The sequence below is a fragment of the Lissotriton vulgaris genome, chromosome 11 (genome assembly GCF_964263255.1).
Source record: "Lissotriton vulgaris chromosome 11, aLisVul1.2, whole genome shotgun sequence".
Taxonomy (NCBI): Eukaryota; Metazoa; Chordata; class Amphibia; order Caudata; family Salamandridae; genus Lissotriton; species Lissotriton vulgaris.
This window is the reverse complement of record NC_141699.1, coordinates 668,056,141-668,080,814: the sequence shown is the minus strand read 5'-3', so window position 1 is coordinate 668,080,814 and position 24,674 is coordinate 668,056,141. Positions and strand designations below refer to the sequence as shown.

General features: G+C 48.3%; 1 protein-coding gene across 2 annotated transcripts in view; it reads right to left on the bottom strand.

Moving 5' to 3' along the window:
• The window catches only part of LOC147683309 (nuclear body protein SP140-like protein), a 768,218-nt gene that overhangs the window by 674,831 nt on the left and 68,713 nt on the right, over positions 1-24,674 (bottom strand). The window contains exon 2 of one of the 2 annotated variants that reach the window (XM_086943760.1): positions 9,186-9,318. In XM_086943760.1, the coding sequence (XP_086799886.1) occupies positions 9,186-9,317 (132 nt within the window). In that variant the 5' untranslated portion in view covers position 9,318. Of the gene's footprint in view, positions 1-9,185; positions 9,322-24,674 lie in introns of both variants that reach the window. The other variant, XM_086943761.1, reaches the window with a different exon arrangement.

Genomic DNA, 24,674 nt, shown 5'->3' with positions numbered 1-24,674 from the left:
CTGTCAAGCAGTATGTGGCAATAAAGTAGGACCTGACATTTTAATGTCAAAAAGGATGCTCACAGCCCCACCCAGTGGTCACTCTAAACCAGTTCTGGGACGGCTCTCCTTGCCACTGGGAGAGGTGCCTGGCTAAATAGAAGAGCAATAGAGGAGGCAGGCTCAGCTGTGAGCTACATGAAAGTGGTAAGTAGAACTATTCAACTTACTGGCCCGGAGTACATTGTTGGTACCATATACTAGGGACTCATAGGTAAGTTAAATATGCACTTAGGAGTATGCCAATTTCTTCATGTTGAAAAGCGGAGCACAAGCAATTTACCAGTAGTTATGAGTAAAGTGCATACAGTTCTCTAGCTTGCAAAAATAGGGTTCTGCAGAAAGGTCAAAACAATTGGGGAGACACTGCAGAAAGGGCAAATTTCCAACACTCACTTTAGTCAACACCACAAACAACATTTTAGTCTAAACGAGGAAATACATTATGATGACTAACATAATTTACTCAAATTTTACATAATACCTTGGACTTCATTTTACCTATGCACCTAAAGAATATCTCATTTAAACACAGGAAAATCCTACGATTCTCTCCTGAGCTAACCAAACAAAAATTAGAAACTAGCTACTATGCAAAAAAATACAACTTGCTGAGCCAGATTCCGGGAAAAACTTGCCTCTTTTTGCCTAATACAATTGTAGAAATCAGGCATTCTATTGCAGGAGAATCTATTCCTGCCCCTGAGTGGATTGACAAATTATTCGTACAATATTTATGAATTCTGCTTTTATTTCCTTCACCTCCTTCTCAAGAGATGGCTTGATTACAACTATAAGCCAAAGGATAGCCTCTGGTTTTCCATTTGATCCCAGACCAGCACATTAGCTCAGTGAAATTACTCTATTCTAACTAGACAAATTACTAATGTTCTTCAATCTGTCATTTTCTACAGGCACTATCTCTAGATCCTGAAACATTGATGTTCTACAAACTCTCCTTAAAAAACCGTAGTTTAAATAATTTAAGTAACTTTTGTACAATTTCACTTCACCAATACTGGTCAAAGTTACAGGAGAAATAGTTTTTTTAGCAAGTGCAAAACTATGTGGAACACAACGTCCTTGGCAGAAGCACTGAACTGGCAATGCACTCTGTGGTCAATGACATCTGCAGATTGGTGAACAATGGTAAGGTTTAAGCTCTGGTCCTTGTAGACCTGTTGGCCACTTTTTGCAAAATTGATCATGCAATCTTAGGGCGTTATTACGTGTTCTGCGGTCCTGGGAACACCATACTCACGGTGGCCATCCGATCACCAATGTCCGCCTGACGTATTACGAATGCGGTGGTCGGACCACCAGCAGCTCACTACAACACCACGAGCACCTCCAGGATCCTGGATCCCGCGGTGCTGGCGAATTGTGAAAGGAGTAGGAATGGAGGTGGTGCCGATCCTGGCACTGCCATCCATATTACGACTGCCACAAGCCATGTAATGGCAATGCTCCCACCATTAAAAGGCTGGCAGATGGGCAAGGAGTGGGGTCGCAACAGGGTCCTCTGGCAAATCTGCCCTTGGGGGTGGGTGCAGGGGGCACATGATGCACCCACCCCTACAAGTGCATAGTCATGTGTGCTCTGTGTGGCATGCATGAAATGGTGCATGCCACACCGTGCACGGATAAGCATTCAGTGCCGTCATTGCGGTGGTATGCTGTAAAGGCTCTCCTATGAGCCTATCATACCACCCCCATGAGACAGCCGCAGCACCGTCTGCCTGCCCAGATTTATACTAGTAATATGGTGGGTGGGCTCACCGCGGCCTTGGCGATCTTCCTGGGACTGTGGCGGTCCTAGTCAAATACCACCAAAGTTGTAATAAGGTCCTTAATGTGTATGCTTAATGAAATAAGGAGGTCTCATTTAACAGCGAATTGGCTTTCCTCATCTCCCTCTAACATGTACCAAGTTTATAAGTAAAAACCAAACACTTTCAATGGTGATGTCCCTCGGGGCTCAAATCTTACGCCCTGATTTTCTTTTCAAGTCAAGTCAAGCAAGCTTTATTCGACGATTGTCATAAAAGCGTACAGTACATATGAAATATATATATAAAATGAATAAATACTCTAAAAACTGCATAGTCATAAAAAAATTCATAAAACCACTACTAGTATACGATCAAGGGTACTATTACACATTATTTAGACAGGGAAATTTTATCACCCATAGTATAAAAATTCATCTGATAACAGTCTACTTCTAATAATCCATGCCCACCCCAGGAATTTTGCCACAGCTACATACACAGTCATATTTGTACAGGTACGAATTATTCTGACTGCAGCCAATCCACTGCTGGTGCCCAATGGCCTACACATTGGGCGTAGCCAGATCCGGCGAGGAGCCTCATACACAGGGCATTCGAACAATAAGTTACCAATGGATTCCGAAATTGCCGGGCAGGCTGGACAAGCGGCTTTGGCCCCCCTAGACCAACTATTAGTGAATGCCCTTACAGGTAGACTCCCAATTCTCAGTTGGAAGTAAAGTTTGCGATCTAGGCGTTTTACGATGAGGTCCCAGAAAGCTTCCAAGTTTGGCCCCTCTTTGATGTCCATAAACATGCCAGTCAAAGAACACAGAGCAATTTTCTTAAAGGTTTTAGAAGCCACAGACTTCCAATACAGGTCCTTGAGAGTTTTCTTTGGGGGAAACCTGGCATTTGCCGGGTCCTCCCACAGTTCCCGTAAGCCCAGCTCACTCAGAACACCCCGGATGTGCGCTAGCCACTTGATTTTATGTGAAGTGTCATTTCTAATTATGTCCAGCAATCCCCTAGTGTATGTTTCCAATTCGGGCGTAGTCCAGATCCGCCTCCAGTATAAAACTGGGCGGAGGGATGCAATAAGAGCTATTGGGGACAATCCCAAATCAAGAAAAAGGGGATTCAGGGGAGTGCTCTGGGGTAATTTTATTCAATTCCTTAAAAACGAATTTTCTGAAACTGATATCCCCCTGAGGTTCTCAGATCCCCAAATGTCCACTCCATAAAGGGTGGAACTAACCACTTTGCCATTGTAAACCGCTAGAACGGGGGCTAGCGGCTTGGTAAGGGACCTGGAGTGTTCCAGACTCAGGGCTCCTGTAAGCTGCCGGTGTTTCAGAGTAGCCAGCTCGATCTGCTGGTTCCAGCATAGATCGTACTGGATACAGACCCCCAGATAACTAAAAGCCTGGACCCTCTCCAGGGGACGCTTATTCATGGTAACAGTACCCTTAAAAGTTTTTGGAGCATTAAAAGACATAAACTTTGATTTAAGTACATTAACTTCTAAACCACGAGCGGAGCAGAATTCTTCAAAAAGCAGCAAAGCCTTCTGCAACCCGCTTGGGGTTTTCGCTACTATAAGGCAGTCGTCGGCAAACATTAAAATGGGGACTTTGGCTCCTGCAAGGATAGGTGCGTCACATTTGGAGTCAATTAATATTCTGGCCACATCATTAATATATAAAGAAAATAAAGTTGGCGCCAGAACACAGCCCTGGCGCACTCCGGTTTCAACTGGAAACTGGGTAGTGACTAGCGAGAGGAGGGGCCCGGGCAGACCCATATCTTTGAGGACATTCCACAGGATAGAGAGAGGGACCAGATCGAATGCCGCTCTTAAATCTATGAACGCAGCATATAAGCTGCCACGTCCTATTACCACAGACTTCCAGTACAGCATAGTAAAATGCAATACCTGGTCGACTGTGCTGATGGAGGTTCTGAAACCTGCCTGCAGATGGGACAAGATGTTATGGTCTCGTTCCCACACCAGTACTTTATTAAGGATCAGCCTGCCAAAGATTTTTTGGGAGGTGTCGATCAGGCTGATGGGGCGATAGTTTCCGGGCTGGGATTTGTCTCCTTTTTTAAATACAGGTATGATTTCAGCCCAATTCCATGAATGGGGTATAGAAGCTCCCCTCGCAACTATGTTTGACAGAAGGAGTATGTAAGGGCCCCAAGAATCTCTATCCTGCAAGAATAAATCCGCGGGTATGCCATCAATACCTGGCGCTCTACCAGGGACCACTAGGTCTAAAGCACATTTCACATCTTTCAGAGTAAATGCATTTTCCTCGAAAGGTGTGAATGGTATCTATATGGATAGGTTTGTGACATCACCCTTTGCGTATTGTGGCTTGAAATAGGATACCCATTTTTCCTGGGGGACCCAATTCTGCGGTTTGTCTGGATTGCCTTCCACACCCCACTTGTAGACATTCCAGAACCTACATGAATATTTATGGGATCCTGCCTCCTTTAGATCATTCCACCTTCGCTCGTCCCAATCGCGTTTAGCTTTTGAGACGGCATTTTTATACGTCACCCTGGCCAGCCAAATGTTCTGGCTTGACCCGTTTTTGATTGCTCTGCCCAGATCCAAGCGGGCCTGCCTGCATTCCCCTGAGTACCAGCGTGGTGGTTGAGGTGTGCAGGAACCGTTTTTCTTACAAGGCCTAACAAACAAACTTTTCAAATCACCAAAAAAGGCCTCATGGATCCTGGTTCCCTCCTCTATTGATGAGCGCAATATATCCTCTTTCAGTAATACCTCTAACTCACGGGTTGCATGGGCAAGCTTGCTAGATATAAAATCAACCTTCTCTTAGTTTATCGAAACTTTGGACCAGCGGACGTGTTGTGTGTCGTTTGATAATACAGTATCAATGGAAGGAGTGCTACCCTCCTCCTCTCCTAGATGGTCTGGAGATTCCCAGTAGGTGAGAGTCATACACAGGGGGTTGTGATCGCTCTCTACCCTATCAATAACTGACATATCCTGGAGATGTCTCCAAAGACCCAGGCTGACCAAGATGTAATCTATTCTACTCTCACGGGGACCATTCTTAAATGTATTTGCCCCGGACCTATCACCAAAGGTCCTGCCATTGGTTGATCTTACACCTTTGTTAAGACAAATAGAATTAATTTGAATCGCTAATTCTGACCATCTTTTGATTGGTTCGAGATCGAGTTTGGGCACCCCCCACTCCCTGTCTTCTTCGTCCGATATGTTCCAATTATTATTTAAAAGAGGTTCAAAAGTTACATTAAAATCTCCCCCTACAATTGAGTTTGAATTGACAGAGTGACATTCAAGCAAATCTTCCAGGAGTGACAAGACTTCAGATTTCTTCCCCCCGGTGCTTCGAGCATATACATTGTAAATGTGGATGGGCTTTTGATTTAAAAACTCAATTCTTAAAACCTGCAAATCCCTGTGGTTAGTAGGTATGGCTTTGATTATCACAGCTAGGTCCTGTCTGACCCATATCGACAGACCACCAGATGGGCGGCCTCTCCCTCCCTTCTCTGCTGGAATACTGTGATTCAAATACCCAGGAAAGTGGAGTGGATCTAATAACCAGGTTTCCTGGAATAAACATATTTTGTACCGACAAATGATGCCCACTCCGTTGATTCTATTTTGGATTTCAAACCTGCTATGTTCCACGAGAGAACCGTCCCGGATTTGCCGATGGTGGGCACAGTACCATCATTTTGAGCTACCTCTGCAGCAATGTCTGGGGTAATAGATATAGGTAACGTGTAAATCAGCAGAGGTGACGTATTAAAAGAGTTATCCAGGACACTAATTTAACCATGCCCAGTATTTTCGCCATTAGATAAATCGCTATGTACTTCTGAAGGGACTTGCAGCTGTAGTCAATCATTACAATCTAATCTCGAGCTTACCATATGAGTGCCCCTATCATGATTTCCACTTTCAGTCAGCCATTTCTGGGGAGAGTTGATCTCATCTGGATCCTAGAATAGTCCGGAGAACAAGATCTAAATTCTAAATTTAATAGTTCTCCAGCTATCATTGGGTTTTGAAAAGTAATTCAATACAGTCATAAGCATCACCCTGGGAAGTAAGCCTCACTGTGCGGGAAATATCCTCCCTAATAAATGACCTACATCCCCTTACATACCTAATCCAATGTATTGCTTTATTGGTCAGAGCTTCAGATGATTCGTAGTCCCTGCCAATAGGTAACTTTGGAATGTTAATCAGGTACACTGATGGAGGTTTACGTAGGTGGGAATTGTGTGGCGGGACATTGGTACTAGATGGAACAGATCTTTTTTCCTGGCGGCTACTTGCGACTTTCTGTTCAGCCTGTCTTGCTCTGGGAGAACACTTGCCCCCCAGATTCCCTTGTGCGCTGCTTGGTGGTATCACAGGCACAGTTTCACGACTTAGGGAGTTGTGTTTAACTTTGAGTTGCTCTTCTCTCTCCCCTAACCACCTCACTAAACGAGGAACTAATGACTGAAGGGACATCCGGTAAGGTAAGTGGGGAGGGAGCGTTCCCAGTGCAACCCGCTGTACTTAGATTATTTAAACCTGTGGGTTTGATTACCGTAGAGCCACATGAGCCTTGACCAGAGTCCACCCTCAAGGTGTTAACTACAACAGTCAATTGATCAATCTTAACTTGCATACTTTCCGCCAGATCACATAGGTGTTTAACAACTTTAAACAAGGGATTATAATTTGGTTCTGCTAGCCGAGACGCCTCCAAGGCAGTAAACACATGTGAAATGCCGTCTGTAGAGGAAGGACCACACACGAGTGCTTCGGGCCCATTTTCAGAATAACAGTTTTCAATTTGAGCTAAAACAGAAAACCTGTCGCTACAGACCAAGGCAACTGTATCTTCAGAACTCTGAACAGGAGCTGTGGTGGGATGGTTCTGATCTAAATTAGATTCAACCCCCTCGGCTAATCCCAATTTAGCCCCTGCATTAGGTTTGGTTAAAAACATTTCAGGAATAACTGCTGCCCCCCTCTTCTGGCTCCTTCCTTCTTGAACACCCATGTTACTACATCCCTCAGAGGCCCTCTCTCCAGAATTAGGGGCCATTGTTAACAAATCTGAACAGTCTTGTACCAATTCGTCGATCCGATCCATTACACAATTACCTCCCGCATGGGCCAATTGCTTTCTAGGGGGTTTGCACCTTTGTCTCTTAGCTTGTTTTTCTCCATTGGCCACCACACCTGCAGCTTCACTGGTATCCTCAGGGATTTTTCTTTTCCCCATTGTTACAGTACTTAGGACCAGCGAACAGATAGTTGGTATTTAATGTACAGTACCTTTGGATACAACTGGAAGAGGGGTGGCCCAGCCCCGCCTCCTCCTGCCCCGGACTGCCACAGACTGCCCTGCCCTTGTCCCGGGCTTCTGCCGGCGACGCCCGCGCGCGTCCCGCGAGGCGGGGGCCGAGCTGTGCTTTGAAGCGCCTCCAGGCGCGTGATTGGCGGTGGCGGCTGCTGCCGCTGGGGAGCCTGGGGCTGGTAGTCCTCCTGCTCCTCACTGCGGCCACTGTGATGGTGTAGCGGTGGCGGGAAAGGAGGACGGAAACCCAGCAAGCAGACTCGAGCAAGGTGAGGTTGTTTGTAGATGCCCCCTCACAAGTGGAAAATGCCCCTGACTTTCTAACATCTACAAGTGCGCTTTTGGTCCAATTATAATCTAAAATGGGTGCTCAGTTATACATGTATGCAGATGACACCCAATTTATCTGTGGCCCTGAGCAGGGCACTTCTCCCATCTCAGCCATGACTTAAACCTGCTTTGGTAAGCTAGAGGATGGCATGCCGTTTTCTCAGTTTAAAGAAATGTCACTCGTGTCTACTATTTAAAAACTCTTCAAAATATCCTGCCTTTCCTCGACAGTAGTCCGCTTGAGATTGAGATAAATGTGCTGATCAGTCATGCGTTGACTTTGGAACCTATATTTTGTTATCCACCCCAGCAAAAGCAATAAAAATCTACAGTTGGTTCAAAAGAGACAACACGGCTTGTCTGAGAGGCATCCAGGCATCAGCACATCACTCCAATTTAGAGGCAACTACACTGGCTTCCTGTACGCCGAAGGATCCCTTTTAGAGACTATGACGAGTGGGTGACCAGACGTCCAGGATTTCCCCGGACAATCTCAGTTTTTAGAGGACTGTCCAGTGTCCTGACACTTTTGTTAATTTTAAATACATGTTCCGGTTTTTGGGACAAAGGTTAGGTCCTCCTGCAAAACAGAAGTGAAAGGTATGCTCTCATTCACAGGCGCCTCTAAAGTCTTAAATAATTGAAGTACTTTATTGGTTTCTGCCCAGCAGCACAGGAGGAGGTCTTGCCATAGATAATATTGTGTCTATATGTATATATGTGTATATGAGTGTATATGTATGTCTCTAGATAGATAGATAGATAGATATATAGATAGATAGACACACATTTAAAAGGCTCTGCAAAAAGATGGACAGGCCGATATAAAATTGAGACTAAAGGATTTAGTCCTACTTATATGTCTGACATGTCCCGGGTTTTGTTTCTCAAAATCCCTATGCACTAAATCTTGCTTATTTTCCTTTAGAAAACAAGTGAAGTTCTTGTTTTCTAAGCAAAAGGGTTGCATTGTTCACAGCTGTGGACAACTAGATATCAGAGCGTCATAAAAACGTATCTAAATAAATAATACTAAATAAAATCTGAAATAGTTTACCGCAGGAGTGGGGGGGGGTCATGAATAAGGTATTAAATTGAATTGACATATGGGTACAAATAGAGAGGGGTTAAACAAATTCCAGTGTACGTTTGGTTCAGAAAAGTAAGCGTTTATTGGATGAATCTTGTTGGGGGGAACGGCAGGTAAATATTGTCAATGGGAGGTTTGGGAATTAGGTTAGTGTCCTTCACAGAGAGGGTAGAAAATGCATGGAACCATCTTCCAGCAAGTGAGGTGGGGTGGGGGAAATTCTCTTTGTGAATGAACGAATCAGAATACCAAAGATTGATACAGAGAAGACCAGAGCCATAGGCTGCAGAGGTTCCTTGCTGTTTAAAGAGGCTGGAACATCTCAGCAGATAAAGGCTTGACTGTACTAATGATTTATACATTTTAATGTAACTATGTAAGGAACCTACAGACAGAGGACATTCACAAAACGTGTCCACTCTGGGTTAAAGAGGCCATGCAAAGTAATGAAAGCCTGAGGAATAAGGAATGACAGTTAGATAAGGAAGCATGAAAGGGAAAGAGTAGGCCCAGTTTGAACACACTGAGTGGTAAGGAGGCAATGAGCTGTGTTAGAAGAAGATAAAAACAGAAAAGCCAGTTCACCGTAAACATCTCCTCAGTGATGATTGCATTGTCACGCAGTCCGTGGAGCAATGGGAAGAGCTTGGTCACTGCCATGGACAGGGGCACCTTCTGCTTCCTTAACTCGGATTTCAGCCTCTCCTCCTCGGACATCCTGCTTGGAAGATGGAGACATTGTTAAAGGCCCATGTTACAAGAACATTTTGAGATTACATAGTTTGTTTCAGTGAGATAAGCGCTTCAGGGGAATGGGGTTATAAAAGATTGCACCTATCTTACGTCCTGTGTTTATACAGATTTTTTTGGTGCCACGGACCGGAGATTCAAAGTCCCCTAAATCTCCCAGGGCAGAGAACTGTCCTTACATACAAACACAACACAAAATTAGTCCAGCACACTTAAACAAAAAATAACCAAATTTTATATACACATATTGATTATTCAAAGGCACAATAAGTGGTCTTGTAGAAGTTCATTCTTTATTAAATCTTCATTTAAAAGTCTGTAGCCATAGCCAACGTGTTTCGTCCTTCACGGACTTCTTCAGGGCGAAATAAATCTGTAACATGGAATAGTCATACGCCAGTTTCAGTATGTCCTCTTATAAAGGACAGTCATACAGCACAAGTCTGAAAAGAAAGGGTTTTACGACCTCCTTATGATAATACTTCCTCAAAATTTGTGGTAACTCGCTTTCACGTTGGCGGGGTCTGTTGAAAGATTCTTATTTAATGTTGAATGCGGGACATAATGCATTTCGGCATGAAAGTGCCTTCCTCAGACGTCCATAGCAAACCTGGAAACCCACCTCCCCTTCATTTATGTGCTGCAACCCTTGACTGTGCAGGAAGTCAGCGCACTCCTACAAATTGCCTGCGGCTGTAGTGAGTTGCGTACAGACTACAGCCCCCATCATGCAACAATCCGGTAAGTACCGATGGTGGAGTAGGGGTTTAGGAAGTCCTTAGTGAGTTTTTAAAATTGAATTATTAGAGTCTTCCTCGGGTCCCCGAACGTTCTGCCACAGTCCTCCAAGATGAAACGGGCCATACAGCAAGGATACAGTGACCCAGCCGTCACGTGAAGTCACGAGCCGCTTCTTGCGGTGGCCGCAGAACAGCCTGAATTCTTGGGGCGGGACTGCGAAAAACCGATACCTCGGTGAAACAAAGAAGCCCAGCGTTGCCACTGGAACCAGCACAGTCGCAGCCATCTTGTAGAACGGGTCCTCCAAACGCGGTTGCCAGTTCCCGCGTGCAATATCAAACAACGACCACTCCGGATGTGAAGAGATCAGAGGACACAGCGGGGTCTGTTGAAAGATTCTTATTTAATGTTGAATGCGGGACATAATGCATTTCGGCATGAAAGTGCCTTCCTCAGACGTCCATAGCAAACCTGGAAACCCACCTCCCCTTCATTTATGTGCTGCAACCCTTGACTGTGCAGGAAGTCAGCGCACTCCTCCAAATTGCCTGCAGCTGTAGTGAGTTGCGTACAGACTACAGCCCCCATCCGGCAACAATCCGGTAAGTACCGATGGTGGAGTAGGGGTTTAGGAAGTCCTTGGTGAGTTTTTAAAATTGAATTATTAGAGTCTTTCTCGGGTCCCCGAACGTTCTGCCACAGTCCTCCAAGATGAAACGGGCCATACAGCAAGGATACGGTGACTAGAATACTTTGTCACCGTGACTTTCTCGCTCTCCTCTCCGAAGGAGCTCTTTAAAACTGTCGACTCCCTGGTCAAATTGCAAGCCCCTGACCCTGTCATTCCTTCGCAGGATCTTTGTGATAAGATTGCCTCCTTCTTCCATACTAAAATCCAGGATATCCACCTGGCCCTCGAGGATCAAAGAGCTGTTCTCAGTGCATCAACACCTAGGGTAGAGATGAGCCTGATCACCACAGAAATCTCCCCACCATGCACCCTGGATTTTTTTCCCCCGCTGGCCTTGCAAGATCTTGAGCTACTGCTAGCCAAGACCAAGTCTGGTTCCCCTCTGGATACCTGCCCACTGAAAGTCATCAAGCAGTGCAGGGAGACCCTCTTACCACCGCTGCTAGAGATAATGAATCTAGCCATCAGAGATGGTATTTTCCCTGTAGAGTGGAAGAAGGCGGTAGTAAAACCCCTGTTGAAAAAGGCCTCTCTGGATCCGGGGGTCCTAAAAAACTTCCGGCCTATCTCCCTGCTCCCTGCCCCAGTGAAGATGCTTGAGACACATCTTAACAAGCATCTCGCCGTCTTTCTGGAAAGCTCGGGATGCTTAGACTCCTCCCAGCATGGATTCAGGAGAGAATTCAGCACCGAGTCAGCCCTCACCATCGTGCTCGACAAGATCCGCACGACAGTAGATGAGGGCCAGACCTCTCTCCTGGTTCTGCTAGATCTAACTGCGGCTTTCGATACCCTCTCCCCCTCAGTACTTACATCGCGGCTGAGGGAGGTGGGGGTGAAGAACGCAGCTCTGGATCTTTTGACCTCTTTTCTCACGGGGAGGGAACAAAGAGTCAAGCAGGGGGAGTTCCTATCTCCATCCCGACCTGTGCTATGTGGGGTTCCTCAAGGGTCAGCACTCAGCCCGACCCTTTTCAATATCTATGTTACCCCACTAGCCAAATTAATAAGATCGTTCGGGATGGAGGTAGTCTCGTACGCAGACGACACTCAAATCCTCGTCTCTCTTCCCCATTCAGATGAACTAATCGCCTCCAAGTTTAAATCTTGTATGGAGGCGGTTGGTCAATGGATGATCCAGAACTCTCTGAAACTGAATGGGGAGAAGACTGAGGTGATGGTGTTTGGGGGGAAAGAAAACATCTGGTCAGCCAATTGGTGGCCCGACTCACTTGGAACATGCCCTTCCCCCACATCTTCTGCCAAGAATCTCGGGGTGCTAATAGACCCTGCCCTTGACTTAGGCAGCCAGGTGAGCAGAACTGTCTCCACCTGTTGGGGCCTGATTCACACCCTACGAAGGATCAGGAAATATCTCTCCTTCCAGGCAAGAAAACAAATAGCCGTTGCTCTCATTGGCTCGCGTCTGGACTACTGTAATGCGCTGTATGCTGGACTTAACAAAGGACAGCTGCAGCGCTTACAGGTAGTCCAAAACGCCATAGCCAGATTTGTCCTGGATATTCCCAGACGCTCCTCGGCCACTGCAGCCAGGAAAACGCTGCACTGGCTGCCGGTAGAACACCGAATCCGGTTTAAAGTTCTATGTATGACCTACAGAGCCATTGCCAAAAAGAGCGATACTGGAATAAGATCCATCATCTCCCACTATGTCCCCCGAAGGAACCTGCGTTCCTCTGGGAAATTGCGTCTGGCAGCCCCCCGTGTACGAAGAGCCAAATGGGGTGGCAGAGCCTTCTCCACTCTTGCTCCTAAGTGGTGGAATGAACTTCCTCTGGATCTGAGATCTCTCCCGTCCTTACAGAACTTCCGCACTGCTTTAAAAACCCTTCTTTTTCAGCAAGCATATGTGTAGGGTTTCTTGTCTTTTTCCTGATCATTCTCTGATCATTTTGCTAGGCGCCTTGATACCTGCGAGTTATTGTTTTGCGCATTATAAATTTCCTTTCAATTCAATTCAATTCACCCAGCCGTCACGTGAAGTCACGAGCCGCTTCTTGCGGTGGCCGCAGAACAGCCTGAATTCTTGGGGCGGGACTGCGAAAAACCGATACCTCGGTGAAACAAAGAAGCCCAGCGTTGCCACTGGAACCAGCACAGTCGCAGCCCTCTTGTAGAACGGGTCCTCCAAACGCGGTTGCCAGCTCCCGCGTGCAATATCGAACAACGACCACTCCGGATGTGAAGAGATCAGAGGACACAGCGGGGTCTGTTGAAAGATTCTTATTCTTATGCCTGTATATATATATATATATATATATATACAGGCACAAGCACTCTTGGGACTTCAGCTTATTCAGTAGAGCAAATGCATTTCGGCACCTTTGCCCTCTTCAGTGCTCAATCACAAAAACCATTACAGTCTCGCAAGTTTTTTAAATTGCCTCCCTGTTCTGATCATTGGTGGGGTCGAAATCACAGGCAGCAACAAAGGATTAACACAGTTCTTAAATGTGAATACTGTTCCTTAGCCGCCATATCTGCCAGGCACTATACCACATGATGATCCTTTTGTTTTCTTTTAATAAACAGTTCTTAAAGTCTCTGCGGACAATCCCTCATGGAAAACAAAACATTTATTGTCCTTCTACTGTGCCTTTCATGCAGAGTGATTTAATAGTTCTTTGCGCACTCACAGCCCTCGTCCACCAACCTTCAACTGGTGCCATCTTGATGGTGTGATAAGTCCCTCGCCGCTTCAACCCTCCGTGTGTGGCATTTTCAAAGGGCAACCTCTTGTGCAAATAACTATGCGACCAGTCCAGTCGCGAAGATGCCCCGCCGCTTCATCGTCGGCTCTCGAGTGCTTGGGATTGTGAGCGCTCACGAGAACGGAGGGGACCTTTGCTGCAGGTAGACATTGGCAGATTCACAGCGATGTCTGCAACGATTTTCCACCTAACGGGAAGAGACTTACCATAATGACGAAGGAAGCAGCATCCACTTGGGTTGAGGAACTGTCAGGCCTGTTACACACGATGAACTACTGAGACCAGAAGGCCTAATGTGTACGCCCACTGGGGCGGGACCTGCTATTGAATAAAAAGTGTGTTCCAAATTGTAGAGAGCCACCCGGGCTCTCTCCTACATTGTATCCCTTTGCCTGCACGCACGCACGCACACCCCGGGGCGGGCTCGCGCCGGGGGTATAAATAAACATGCGGAAGACCGCTCGGGGTCTTTCCGGCTAACTCTATAACCAGTGTGTGTGTAGTTATTCCCAGTTCCACTCACCCACGTGTGTCCTGTGGCACCGTGTCGCCTGCCTCCAGCTGCAGTGCCCACCCGCGTTGCTGTGCCGTCCCCGACTCCCGAGACCCGCCCACGCGTCTCCCGCGAGGGAGCGCCTTCAGCTGGCGGGGCTCGAAGGGTGTCGGCGTGCTGCCTGAAGATCCTGCGGGTGAGTCTGCCATCTGCCCCGCTTGCGCGACACTCGTGTGTGTCTCTCCCCTGGCCTGCGCGGAGGCGTGCACCCTGGGACGGGTCCTCCGACCGCCGCGAAGCAGGATCTCTGCACGCGGCTACACCACGTGGCACGGCGAGGCCTATCGCGGCCCCCGCCTGCACTGCTCGCAGAAGACTGCGTGTGAGCCCAAGCCTCGCCTCTTACCACGCCTGCCCTGCCCACAGCGACATCGCGCGGAGCGACTGTGTGCACCGTTCACCGCTGCAGGCTCCCAGCGAAAACAAGCACTGGCAAAGGCAAATCGCCTCCTACCCTCACCAGGCTTCCCAAGCATCCGGCCTGCAACAAACCTAGTCGGAAAGGACAAAGGCCACATAGCTTGCATGGTGGTTCATCCTGCAAACAATCATTGGCAAAACCAAGCGACTTTCCATGAGCCATAAGGAAAACATCATACTACAAGGACAGAGCAAAGCCACCACATTCCACCACGACACCGGAAAGTTCCAGGACCACACACATAAGGCCACACTATGTCTGTAGTCGCGACAGGAGCGGCCCAGGACGGGGCGGGTCAGAACCCACCTCCAGCAGTCCAGCCGCCGCCAGTGGTACCCGCACCACAACCACAGGCCCATGCCCAAGCAGGAGCCCCCATGCCAGCGGCGCCTGCCCACCTCCACTCCGGCGCGGCGCCCATTCCACCCTTCAGCGAGACAGCGGACCCGGCAACAGCGGCGCTTAGGTGGAAAGCGTGGGTCGGGAGGCTCAACCTCTACTTTAAGGGCACCAGGGAAACGGATGGCACAGTGAAGAGGTCACTCCTCATATTATACGGGGGAGGTGAAATCTACGAACTGTTTCAGTCACTCCCCAACACAGGGCCTGAGCATGTCTACGATGCTGCGGTCGCGGCTTTAAACGCGCACTTTGACCCCCAGCTCAATAATGACTTTGAAAAGTTTAAATTCAAACGTGCCTGGCAGACTGACCCCGAGTCGGTTGATATGTACTATGCCCGGCTCCGCCGGCTCGCAAGCACGTGCCCGTTCAACAACCCACGGGAAGAAATAAGGGACCAGATCATAGTGGGGTGCAAGTCAAAGCTGCTGAGAAAGCTAATCCTCAGACAACCGGGCATATCGCTCGACGAGATACTAATCCTAGCCAGGTCGCACGAATTGTCTGACGCCAGGGCGGAGGAAATGGAAGCAGCGTTACGCACGCCGGTGATTGCCCCGCCTACTGTGAGAACAACGCCGATCAAGGAAGAAAGAGTCGACGCGATACAAAGGAGATTCCCACCAGCGCGACAACGAAACACCCCGCCGAGAGGGAACCAATGCGGATATTGCGGAGAAGATCACCCGGCCACGGCCACATGTGGCGCGAAGGGAAAAACGTGCTTCAAGTGTGGACGCATGAACCACTTTGCTGCCGTCTGTCGGGGAGGGAAGTTCAGGTCAGCCGGTCCACGAGCCAGGGCAGTGACGCAGCACATCCGACAGCTGTCCCTCGACCACGAACCGCCTCCTCCGGACACTCAGGCCCAGGAAAGACGGCCAAGGTATGAGGACGATGAGGACGACGAAGTATACGTTGTCTCTTACGTAAGCAGAGCGTCCACAAGAAGGAGGCCGCCGCCCATGTGCTCCATAGCAATAGATGGCACCGAAGTCAAAGCCCTGATAGATACGGGGGCGTCCGTGAATGTCATGGATTCGGGACAATACGAGAAGATGTCTCCGAAGCCCATACTGACACCCTCCGCAGCGAGGATCTACACCTACGGGGGCACAGAACCGCTACCACTAAGAGGAGTAATTCAAACGACGGTAGTCAACGGCGAGTATTCCACTGAAACCAAATTTCACATCACTGAAGGAAAGAAAGGTACGCTTCTGAGCTGCCACACGGCAGAGGACCTCGGCCTAGTATTCTTTGCCAATCAAGTGCATCAGGCGCATGCGGATTTCATGCTGAAGGACTTTCCGGAGCTGTTCAAGGGCCTAGGAAAACTAAGGGGCCGAAAATTCAAGCTACACATAGACACGTCAGTCAGGCCCGTGGCACTCCGCCACCGGAGGGTGCCCTTCAACTTAAGGCCACAGGTCGAAGAGGAGCTCCGGAAGCTCTAAGACCTAGGAGTAATCGAGAAAGTGTCGGGCCCGACACCCTGGGTTTTCCCGCTGGTAGTCGCACCAAAGCCGAAGCAACCAGGGGCAATCCGACTATGTGTGGACATGAGGCTACCCAACACGGCCGTCAAGCGCGAAAGACATATCACCCCCACCATGGATGATATAGTAGCGGACCTAAACGGGGCGAAATGGTTTTCAAAGTTAGACCTTAACTCGGGTTACCATCAGCTCGAGTTGGAACCAGCCAGCAGGTACATTACCACCTTTTCGACCCACGTGGGGTTGCGACGCTACACCCGGCTCAGCTTTGGTGTCTCCTCCGCGGCGGAGGTCTTCCAAAATGCCATTCGAGAAGTAATATCGGGACTGAGGGGGGTGATCAACCTCAGCGATGATATCTTGGTGTACTCCGCGACCCTACAAGAACATCACATCAACCCGAGGGCAGCCCTTCAAAGACTTGCGGACAGTGGACTGACCCTACACCGAGCAAAATGCTCCTTCTACCAGGAGTCAATAGACTTTTTTGGATACATCTTCACGAGGGAGGGCCTGAAAGTAGACCCCAAGAAAGCGGAAGTGATCAAGGCAGCCAGCACTCCCAGAAACCCAACTGAAGTACGCAGCTTCTTGGGCATGGCCACTTACTGTGGTCGGTTCATACCCAACTTAGCCGCGATCGCAGAACCTCTCAGAGCCCTCACCAGAGCCGACCAGAAGTGGGACTGGACTGGAACCGCAAACAAAGCCTTTCAAGCAATCAAGGCCAACCTTCTCGATGACACCACCATGGCCTACTTCCAGCCACGTCGCCGGACCGAGCTAATCGTCGACGCCAGTCCCGTAGGCCTGGGAGCGGTACTCCTGCAAGAATACGGACCCGAAGAGTAGAAGCCAGTTGCATATGCCAGCAAAGCACTGTCGGACACCGAGACCAGATATGCACAAATAGAAAGAGAAGCCCTGGCCATCAAGTGGGCATGCCAGCATTTTCACCTCTACCTCTGCGGGCAAGAATTTACGGTGGTAACTGACCACAAGCCACTGCTACCCCTCTTTGCGGGGTCATCCCGACTAGCACCCCCATGCATTGAACGCTGGGCAGTCCAGCTGCAGGGATACCACTTCAAAATCGTGTTCCGCCCAGGGGCCCACAACCCGGCCGACTACCTGTCCCGGCACCCGGACGTCATCAACCAGTATCTGCCTAAAGAAGAAGGTGGAGAAGCCGAAGAATTTGTCCACATGATCTCGCAGGCTGCGTGTCCGGAGAACATGTCACTCAAAGAGATTGGAGAAGCAACCGCTGTGGACGAGACACTGGTGAAAGTTCGCCGGGCTCTGGATGAAAACCGGTGGGCCCACTTCCTCGATGGTGCCTCGAGCCTCCGGCCGGAGGTGAGCCATGCACGACAGCAACTGTGGCAGATACGCAACGAACTGAGCGTGGGGGATGAAGGAATCATCTTGCGAGGACACCTCATCGTCATACCGGAAAGTCTCCAACAGAGAGCCCTAAGTCTAGCGCACGTGGGACATCAAGGCATGGCCAAGACAAAAGCACGCCTAAGGAGCAAAGTGTGGATTCCCACCATGGACAACCAAGTAGACGCCATGATACGGTCCTGCCATGCTTGCACGATCACAGGCGGAGATCCAGCCCCAGCACCTGTTATCACGAAGGAAGCACCTCAGACACCCTGGACACACCTCAGCATAGATTTTGGCAGCTTTCCGGACGGAAGACACAAGCTAGTCTTAGTCGACTCGTTTTCAAAATTCCCAATAGTTGAAGTCATATCATCAACTGCGTTCCCGCAAGTCAAGAGGGTGCTGAGCCGCGTCTTCGCAACGATGGGGCTCCCGGAGGAAATCAAGTCCGACAACGGACCCCCCTTTCAAGGGAGAGAATTTCAGTCATACCTGGAGAACCTTCGGATCAAGCACAGAAAAATCACCCCGCTGTGGCCCCAGGCAAACGGGGAAGTTGAAAGACTAATGCAAACATTGAACAGAGCACTCCGGATTGCGGTGGACAACGGGGAGGACCCGGAAATAGCCCTCGACCAATTCCTAGGAGCATACTGACAAACGCCCCACTCAACGACAAAGTGTGCTCCTGCCCATGTGCTGTTCAAGCGGGCACCCCGGGACAGCATCCCGACCGATAGCACCTGGGTGCCAGCAGAGAGAAATGCTGAGACCATTCAAGCCAGGAGACAGAACACCAACACAAAGGCGAGCGAACATCGTCATGCCAAAGAACCCAACCTAAAAGAAGGAGACTTGGTAGTCGTCAAAGACCGCCATCCAGGATGGAAATTCCGAACACCGTTCGAGTCGGAAGTGTGGAGAGTGGACAAGGTCCAAGGGACAATGGTAACGGCGAAGCGGAATGGACAAGTAGTGACGCGGAATGTGTCATGCTTTAAGAAAGTAACCGAGACAACTGGAGGACAAAGAATCGTAGAAGAAACGGAAGCTGGGGAATATGAAAATCTGGACCTCGACAGGAGCCCCCCACGGTCAACAGTGATACAGCAACGGGGTGAGAGTCCACCCAGACCGACACCACAGAACCTCGTCGCAGAGCAAGGTCGACCAAGGGCGACTGGTGTGGGTGTAAGCACTGAGGCAACCCCGGCCGTGGTTGTCGAGCCACCATGTGCCCGAAACCCAAGATACAGTCTGAGGCCCAACCCGAGACCTAACCTGCGTCTGAGAGACTTTGCCTGGACATCTCCATGAAACAAGGTCCGGCGTCTGCAGCGTGAACAGAACTAAATTGAAGGAGGGATGTAGAGAGCCACCCGGGCTCTCTCCTACATTGTATCCCTTTGCCTGCACGCACGCACGCAAACCCCGGGGCGGGCTCGCGCCGGGGGTATAAATAAACATGCGGAAGACCGCTCGGGGTCTTTCCGGCTAACTCTATAACCAGTGTGTGTGTAGTTATTCCCAGTTCCACTCACCCACGTGTGAGGCCTTGTTGATGCGCCACACAAATCAGCCTGTTTTCTTCATGCATTACAGCCAGTGAACAAGAGCAGAAGAGTTGCTCGAAACACGTATGGCATCGATTGGGAGAGCGGGAAGCATGCTGTGACTCTGCTGCCACTAGCGTATTGTGTTATTCAACCCTCCGTGTGTGGCATTTTCAAAGGGCAACCTCTTGTGCAAATATATAGTGCAGGACTGTAAATACATCATAAATGCTTGCATGCTGCCCTCCCACCTAAGCCATTACCTTAGAAGAAGGGCGAGAGGACGCCCGAAACGCGTAGGGAACGAATATGGCAGAAATGTGCTGTGCGGAAGGAACTTGTTAAACGAGCAGCCTGGCATGAATAAAGATACTTTAACACCGCGTGTGGGCCTCCAAGTTTCGGTGTTTTCATATGGAGTATGAAGGGGCCGGCCTGATCGCAGAGAGGCGGTTCCAGCGTAGCTACTGATGCAACGCAGATGGAGCAGTGTGTATTCTGCGAGGTGAAATATGCAGCGCGTTCTAACTTGCACCAACTGGCACAGCAACCCACTGGGGATCTGAGCACTTTGTAGGGAATGGCAGCAGCTCCTACTTCAGGATTGTACAGATAAGAACTCGTAATACCAGAATGCACTTTGCATACGTCCGAGGGGTGGGACTGTAAATACATCATAAATGCTTGCATGCTGCCCTCCCACCTAAGCCATTACCTTAGAAGAAAGGCGAGAGGACGCCTGAAACGCGTAGGGAACGAATATGGCAGAAACGTGCTGTGCGGAAGGAACTTGTTAAACGAGCAGCCTGGCATGAATAAAGATACTTACACACCGCGTGTGGGCCTCCAAGTTTCGGTGTTTTCATATGGAGTATATAACCGCCGGCCTCGTCGCGGAGAGCTCCGCACTGCGGAGAGGCGGTTCCAGCGCAGCTACTGATGCAACGCAGATGGAGTAGTGTGTATTCTGCGAGGTGAAATATGCAGCGCATTTTAACTGCACAAACTGGCACAGCAACCCACTGGGGATCTGAGCACTTTGTAGGGAATGGCAGCAGCTCCTACTTCAGGATTGCACAGATAAGAACTCGTAATACCAGAATGCACTTCGCATACGCCAGAGGGGCGGGACTGTAAATACATCATAAATGCTTGCATGCTGCCCTCCCACCTAAGCCATTACCTTAGAAGAAGGGCGAGAGGACGCCCGAAACGCGTAGGGAACAAATATGGCAGAAACGTGCTGTGCGGAAGGAACTTGTTAAACGAGCATCCTGGCATGAATAAAGATACTTACAGACCGCGTGTGGGCCTCCAAGTTTTGGTGTTTTCATATGGAATATATATATAGAAATAAGGGGATCGGGTCACATATATAAAAGTACTTCACTTAGCAAGTTTTGACCTGACATACATCTCCCTCGCATATCGCCACACTTATGAGTTAACATCCCTTGAAAAACTCTTCTTAACATCGCCCTTATTTGAAAGCTCACTCACCATCCTTCACTAATTTTACTATTATCCCCTTTTTCTCCTCCTTTGCCAAATTGATTTTAGATACACGATTTTAGAAAATACTAATCTATATCACATGCTGCCAGGCCTTATTCCTTTAGAAATTTGTAAAAAGTACTTTACAGTAAATACTGGCAATATATTTTAATTATGAAAATGTAACAATGAAAATCTGAAGAAAATGGCTGTTATTTTTTGCCTATCAAAAGAAGGTTAATGTGGGTTAACAGTCCAGTCTATTTTTAAATGGAAATCAAAGAGGGACCTTTTGCACTTTATCACTTTAAATAGACAGTATTTGGCGGGACTCAATGGTCCGGTTGAAAGCTTCTGCCGAAACGCGTCGACCGTCCTTTTTGTTTGCACATGGTGTCAGAGAAAAAATAAAAAATTACCTGAAAGAAACTTGCCATGCTGTGAATCCCTCTGTGCCGTAGAGACTATAGGTGGGGGACCTCACCGAGTTGTTTTAAGGATATTGGTGCAGAGGCTGATCTGCACACCACAGGCACTCCACAATCGAGGCGAAGCAGTTCCATGCCGTTGATCCAGCCCCGCCTTAGGAAACGGAGCTCTTTGTACTGACGCCTCTGCCACGAGTCTCGGGTAGACGAAGGAAGACTCTCAAGCACTTTTGTACGAGGCGGAAAAACTTCTGTGGTGGAGCGGCTAAAACTGGGCGGTGAGTACAGGGGACTGTGGGAGACGTTGCGGGATCCTATCTACGCTGTGTAGGCAGCGGGAGGGGGTATTACGCACGTCGACTCAGTCCTTGCTGGAAAAGCGCTGCAGTGAGTAACCGCACGGGAGCTCAGCTGATGCGGTTTGAAAGTGAAACGGCTCAGCGTGCAGCATTCTGCGTGCGACTCATCACAAGAAAACTAACGTGGCATACAGTGGATCAATACACGCCGTACACAACGAGGTGTAACAGAGAGAGGGACCCGGCATGAAGTTGAAGTTAAAATGCTTGTAAAGCGCACGACTACCAGGCGGTTTCTTGGCGCTAGGGATACAGGCCCCAGGAGGGTTGGGGGAAGCTGCTATGGCGAGAAAGCTTGCGAACAAAGGAAAGTCTTCAGGGCTTTGCGCAAATCAAAGTAGGAAACAGAGGACCTGATGGTAAATGGGAGAGTATTCCAGAAAGTGGGAGCAAGGACTGAGAACTTCAGGCCCCCTGATTTCTTCTTCCTAAAGCGAGGAACAGAAAGGAGGGACTGGGATGAGGAACGCAGCTCTCTGCTAAGGATGTATACTTTAATTTCGGAGTTGATAAAAGCTGGGGCGGTTCCTGCCCGGGCCTGAAAAGTCATGCAACCCATCTTAAACAAGGCGCGTTCCCGGATAGGGACCCAATGAAGGGCTTTAAGTAGGGGTGTGACATGATGTGATTTGGGGAGGTTACAGATAAGTCGGGCAGCTTGATTTTGGACAAGTTGAAGGTGCCGTAGATCATAAGCAGGGACACCAGTGTACAGAATGATGCCATAGTCAAGACGTGACATGACCATGGCCAACGGAATGAGTTTAAGGGCAGAGAAAGAAACAAAACGGGAGATCTTGCGGATTGTGCGAAGAGTCAGGATGAGACCACTGAGCTGATCTGGGAGTGCAAGGTAAGGTTGTTATTGAGTTTTATCCCTAGTGTTTTGACTGAGGAAGAAGGTGAGGGAAAAATACCCATAGAAGGGGGCAAGAATAAGGGGGTCCAGGGACTGGAGCTGCCACATGTAAGTACCAATTCGGTCTTGTCAGGGTTTACCTTTAGGTGATTGCAGTTCATCCAGTCCCTGATGAAAATTATAACGGAATGAAAATTGTGAATGGACTTGGGGGAAGAGGAAAGATTGAAAATCGGATGTATGTCGTTGCAACGCATACTTTTACAACGCATACCTTTACAACACATTTTTTACACCGCAACATCCATTACAACGCATTCCATTACAACGCATCCCATTACAACGAATTCTTTGAAACTACCTTTACAACGCATTCCACTACAACGCATACTACATTTACAATGCATACCATTACAACGCATACCATTACATTGCATGTATGGTAAGTATTGGATAGTATAGGGGTAAAAATTACTATTCTAACTCCAGTGGGTGCAACAGTAGGGTAAGTGTTGGATAGTGTAGGCGTAAAAGTTACTATTCTAACTCCAGGGGGTGCAACAGTAGGGTAAGTGTTGGATAGTGTAGGGGTAAAAATTACTATTCTAACTCCAGGGGGTGCAACAGTAGGGTAAGTATTGGATAGTGTAGGGGTAAAAATTACTATTCTAACTCCAGAGGGTGCAACAGTAGGGTAAGTGTTGGATAGTGTAGGTATGCATTGTAATAGTATGCATTGTAATGACTGCGTTGTAATGACGTGTTGTAGTGGTATGTGTTGTAGTGACATTCGTTGTAATGGTTGCGTTGTAATGGCATGTGTTGTAATGGATGTTGCGTTGTAAAAGTTTTGTTGTAAAGGTAGTGCGTTGTAAAAGTTGCGTTGTAAGTATTGTTTCCCTTGAAAATCAGCTGGAGGTCATCGGCATAATTAAATACCGTGACTTCCATCTGCTGTAGTGCAAAAATAAGAGGGAAAATATAAAGGTTAAACTGAAGAGGGGAGAGGGAAGAGCCCTGGGGAACACCACATTGAACATTGCGTGAGGGCGCAGAGAAGTCGGCCAGGTGGACGGCCTGCGTGCCGTCCCTCAAAAAGGAGGAGAGCCAAGCCAAGGCGGGCCCCTAATGCCGGCCGCCTCGACACAGGTGAGAAGGATGGAATGATCAACCATGTCAAAGGCGGTGGACAAATCAAGGAGGACCTGCGCCTGGGGCAAGTAGTAACAAACAGATAAAATCTCTCGAACTGATACGGACACCTAGTGCGGACAATTACGATCAAACCCACAAGCGCATCGCGTTTAAGAAAGTAATAAGCGATATTAAGTGATCGCAAGTGAAAGTTAAAAATAAATAAGCCAAAAATAACCAAAAAAAAGACATGGCAGAAAGAAATTTGAATCGGGCACAGAGAGCCAATGAGCTTTTGGACAATAACATGGCAATTAAGGATACGTCCAGCACAGGCACTACACAAACAGAAGAAAGGAGGAAGACGGTCCAGAACCTTGTCAAAGAGCTGCAACAGGCAAGAATAATGGAAATAAATAAGTGGTGGGAGAAAACAACACTGGAGAAGTAAGTAGAGTTTAAAAGAGTACCCAGGGGTTTACGTATTTTAATCATGCCCACACTTAATGATCTGGGCATGGATTTAATTAAACAATGGCAAATGGACACAAATGAGTGCTCTCTGAGGCTAATGAAAACACTAATCATACATGCTGAACCGAAACTGGAAGGCACCCTGGAAAGAATTAAAGCCATGGAGGAAGAATTAGAGAAACTACCAAACAACAATGAGAAAAAAGAACTGATGGAGGTCATGGAGAATAAGATAACTAAACATGAAATAGATGTGGAGAAAAGGAAAGCTAGCAAATTTAATTGGGATCGTATCTATTATGCTAACGCCGCATCTATACATTTGCCAGGAAATACGACTCTCTGAGAAATAGAGCGGTGATGGACAAATGCATAAGTCATGATGCACAGGGAATGTATGATAGCTCTGATTTGAGCTCAGTTAACGAGGAAACAGAGATCTCAAAACTGGATTTTTGTGGGGAAATGAGATTAGCCCAGATGGAGATGCGACAACGAGGCCAAGCGAGGGGAGCAACATGGGGAAGGGGAAGGGAACAAAACCCCCCTCAACCAGACGCAGTAAGAGAAGGAGCAAGGCCCAAAAGAGGCT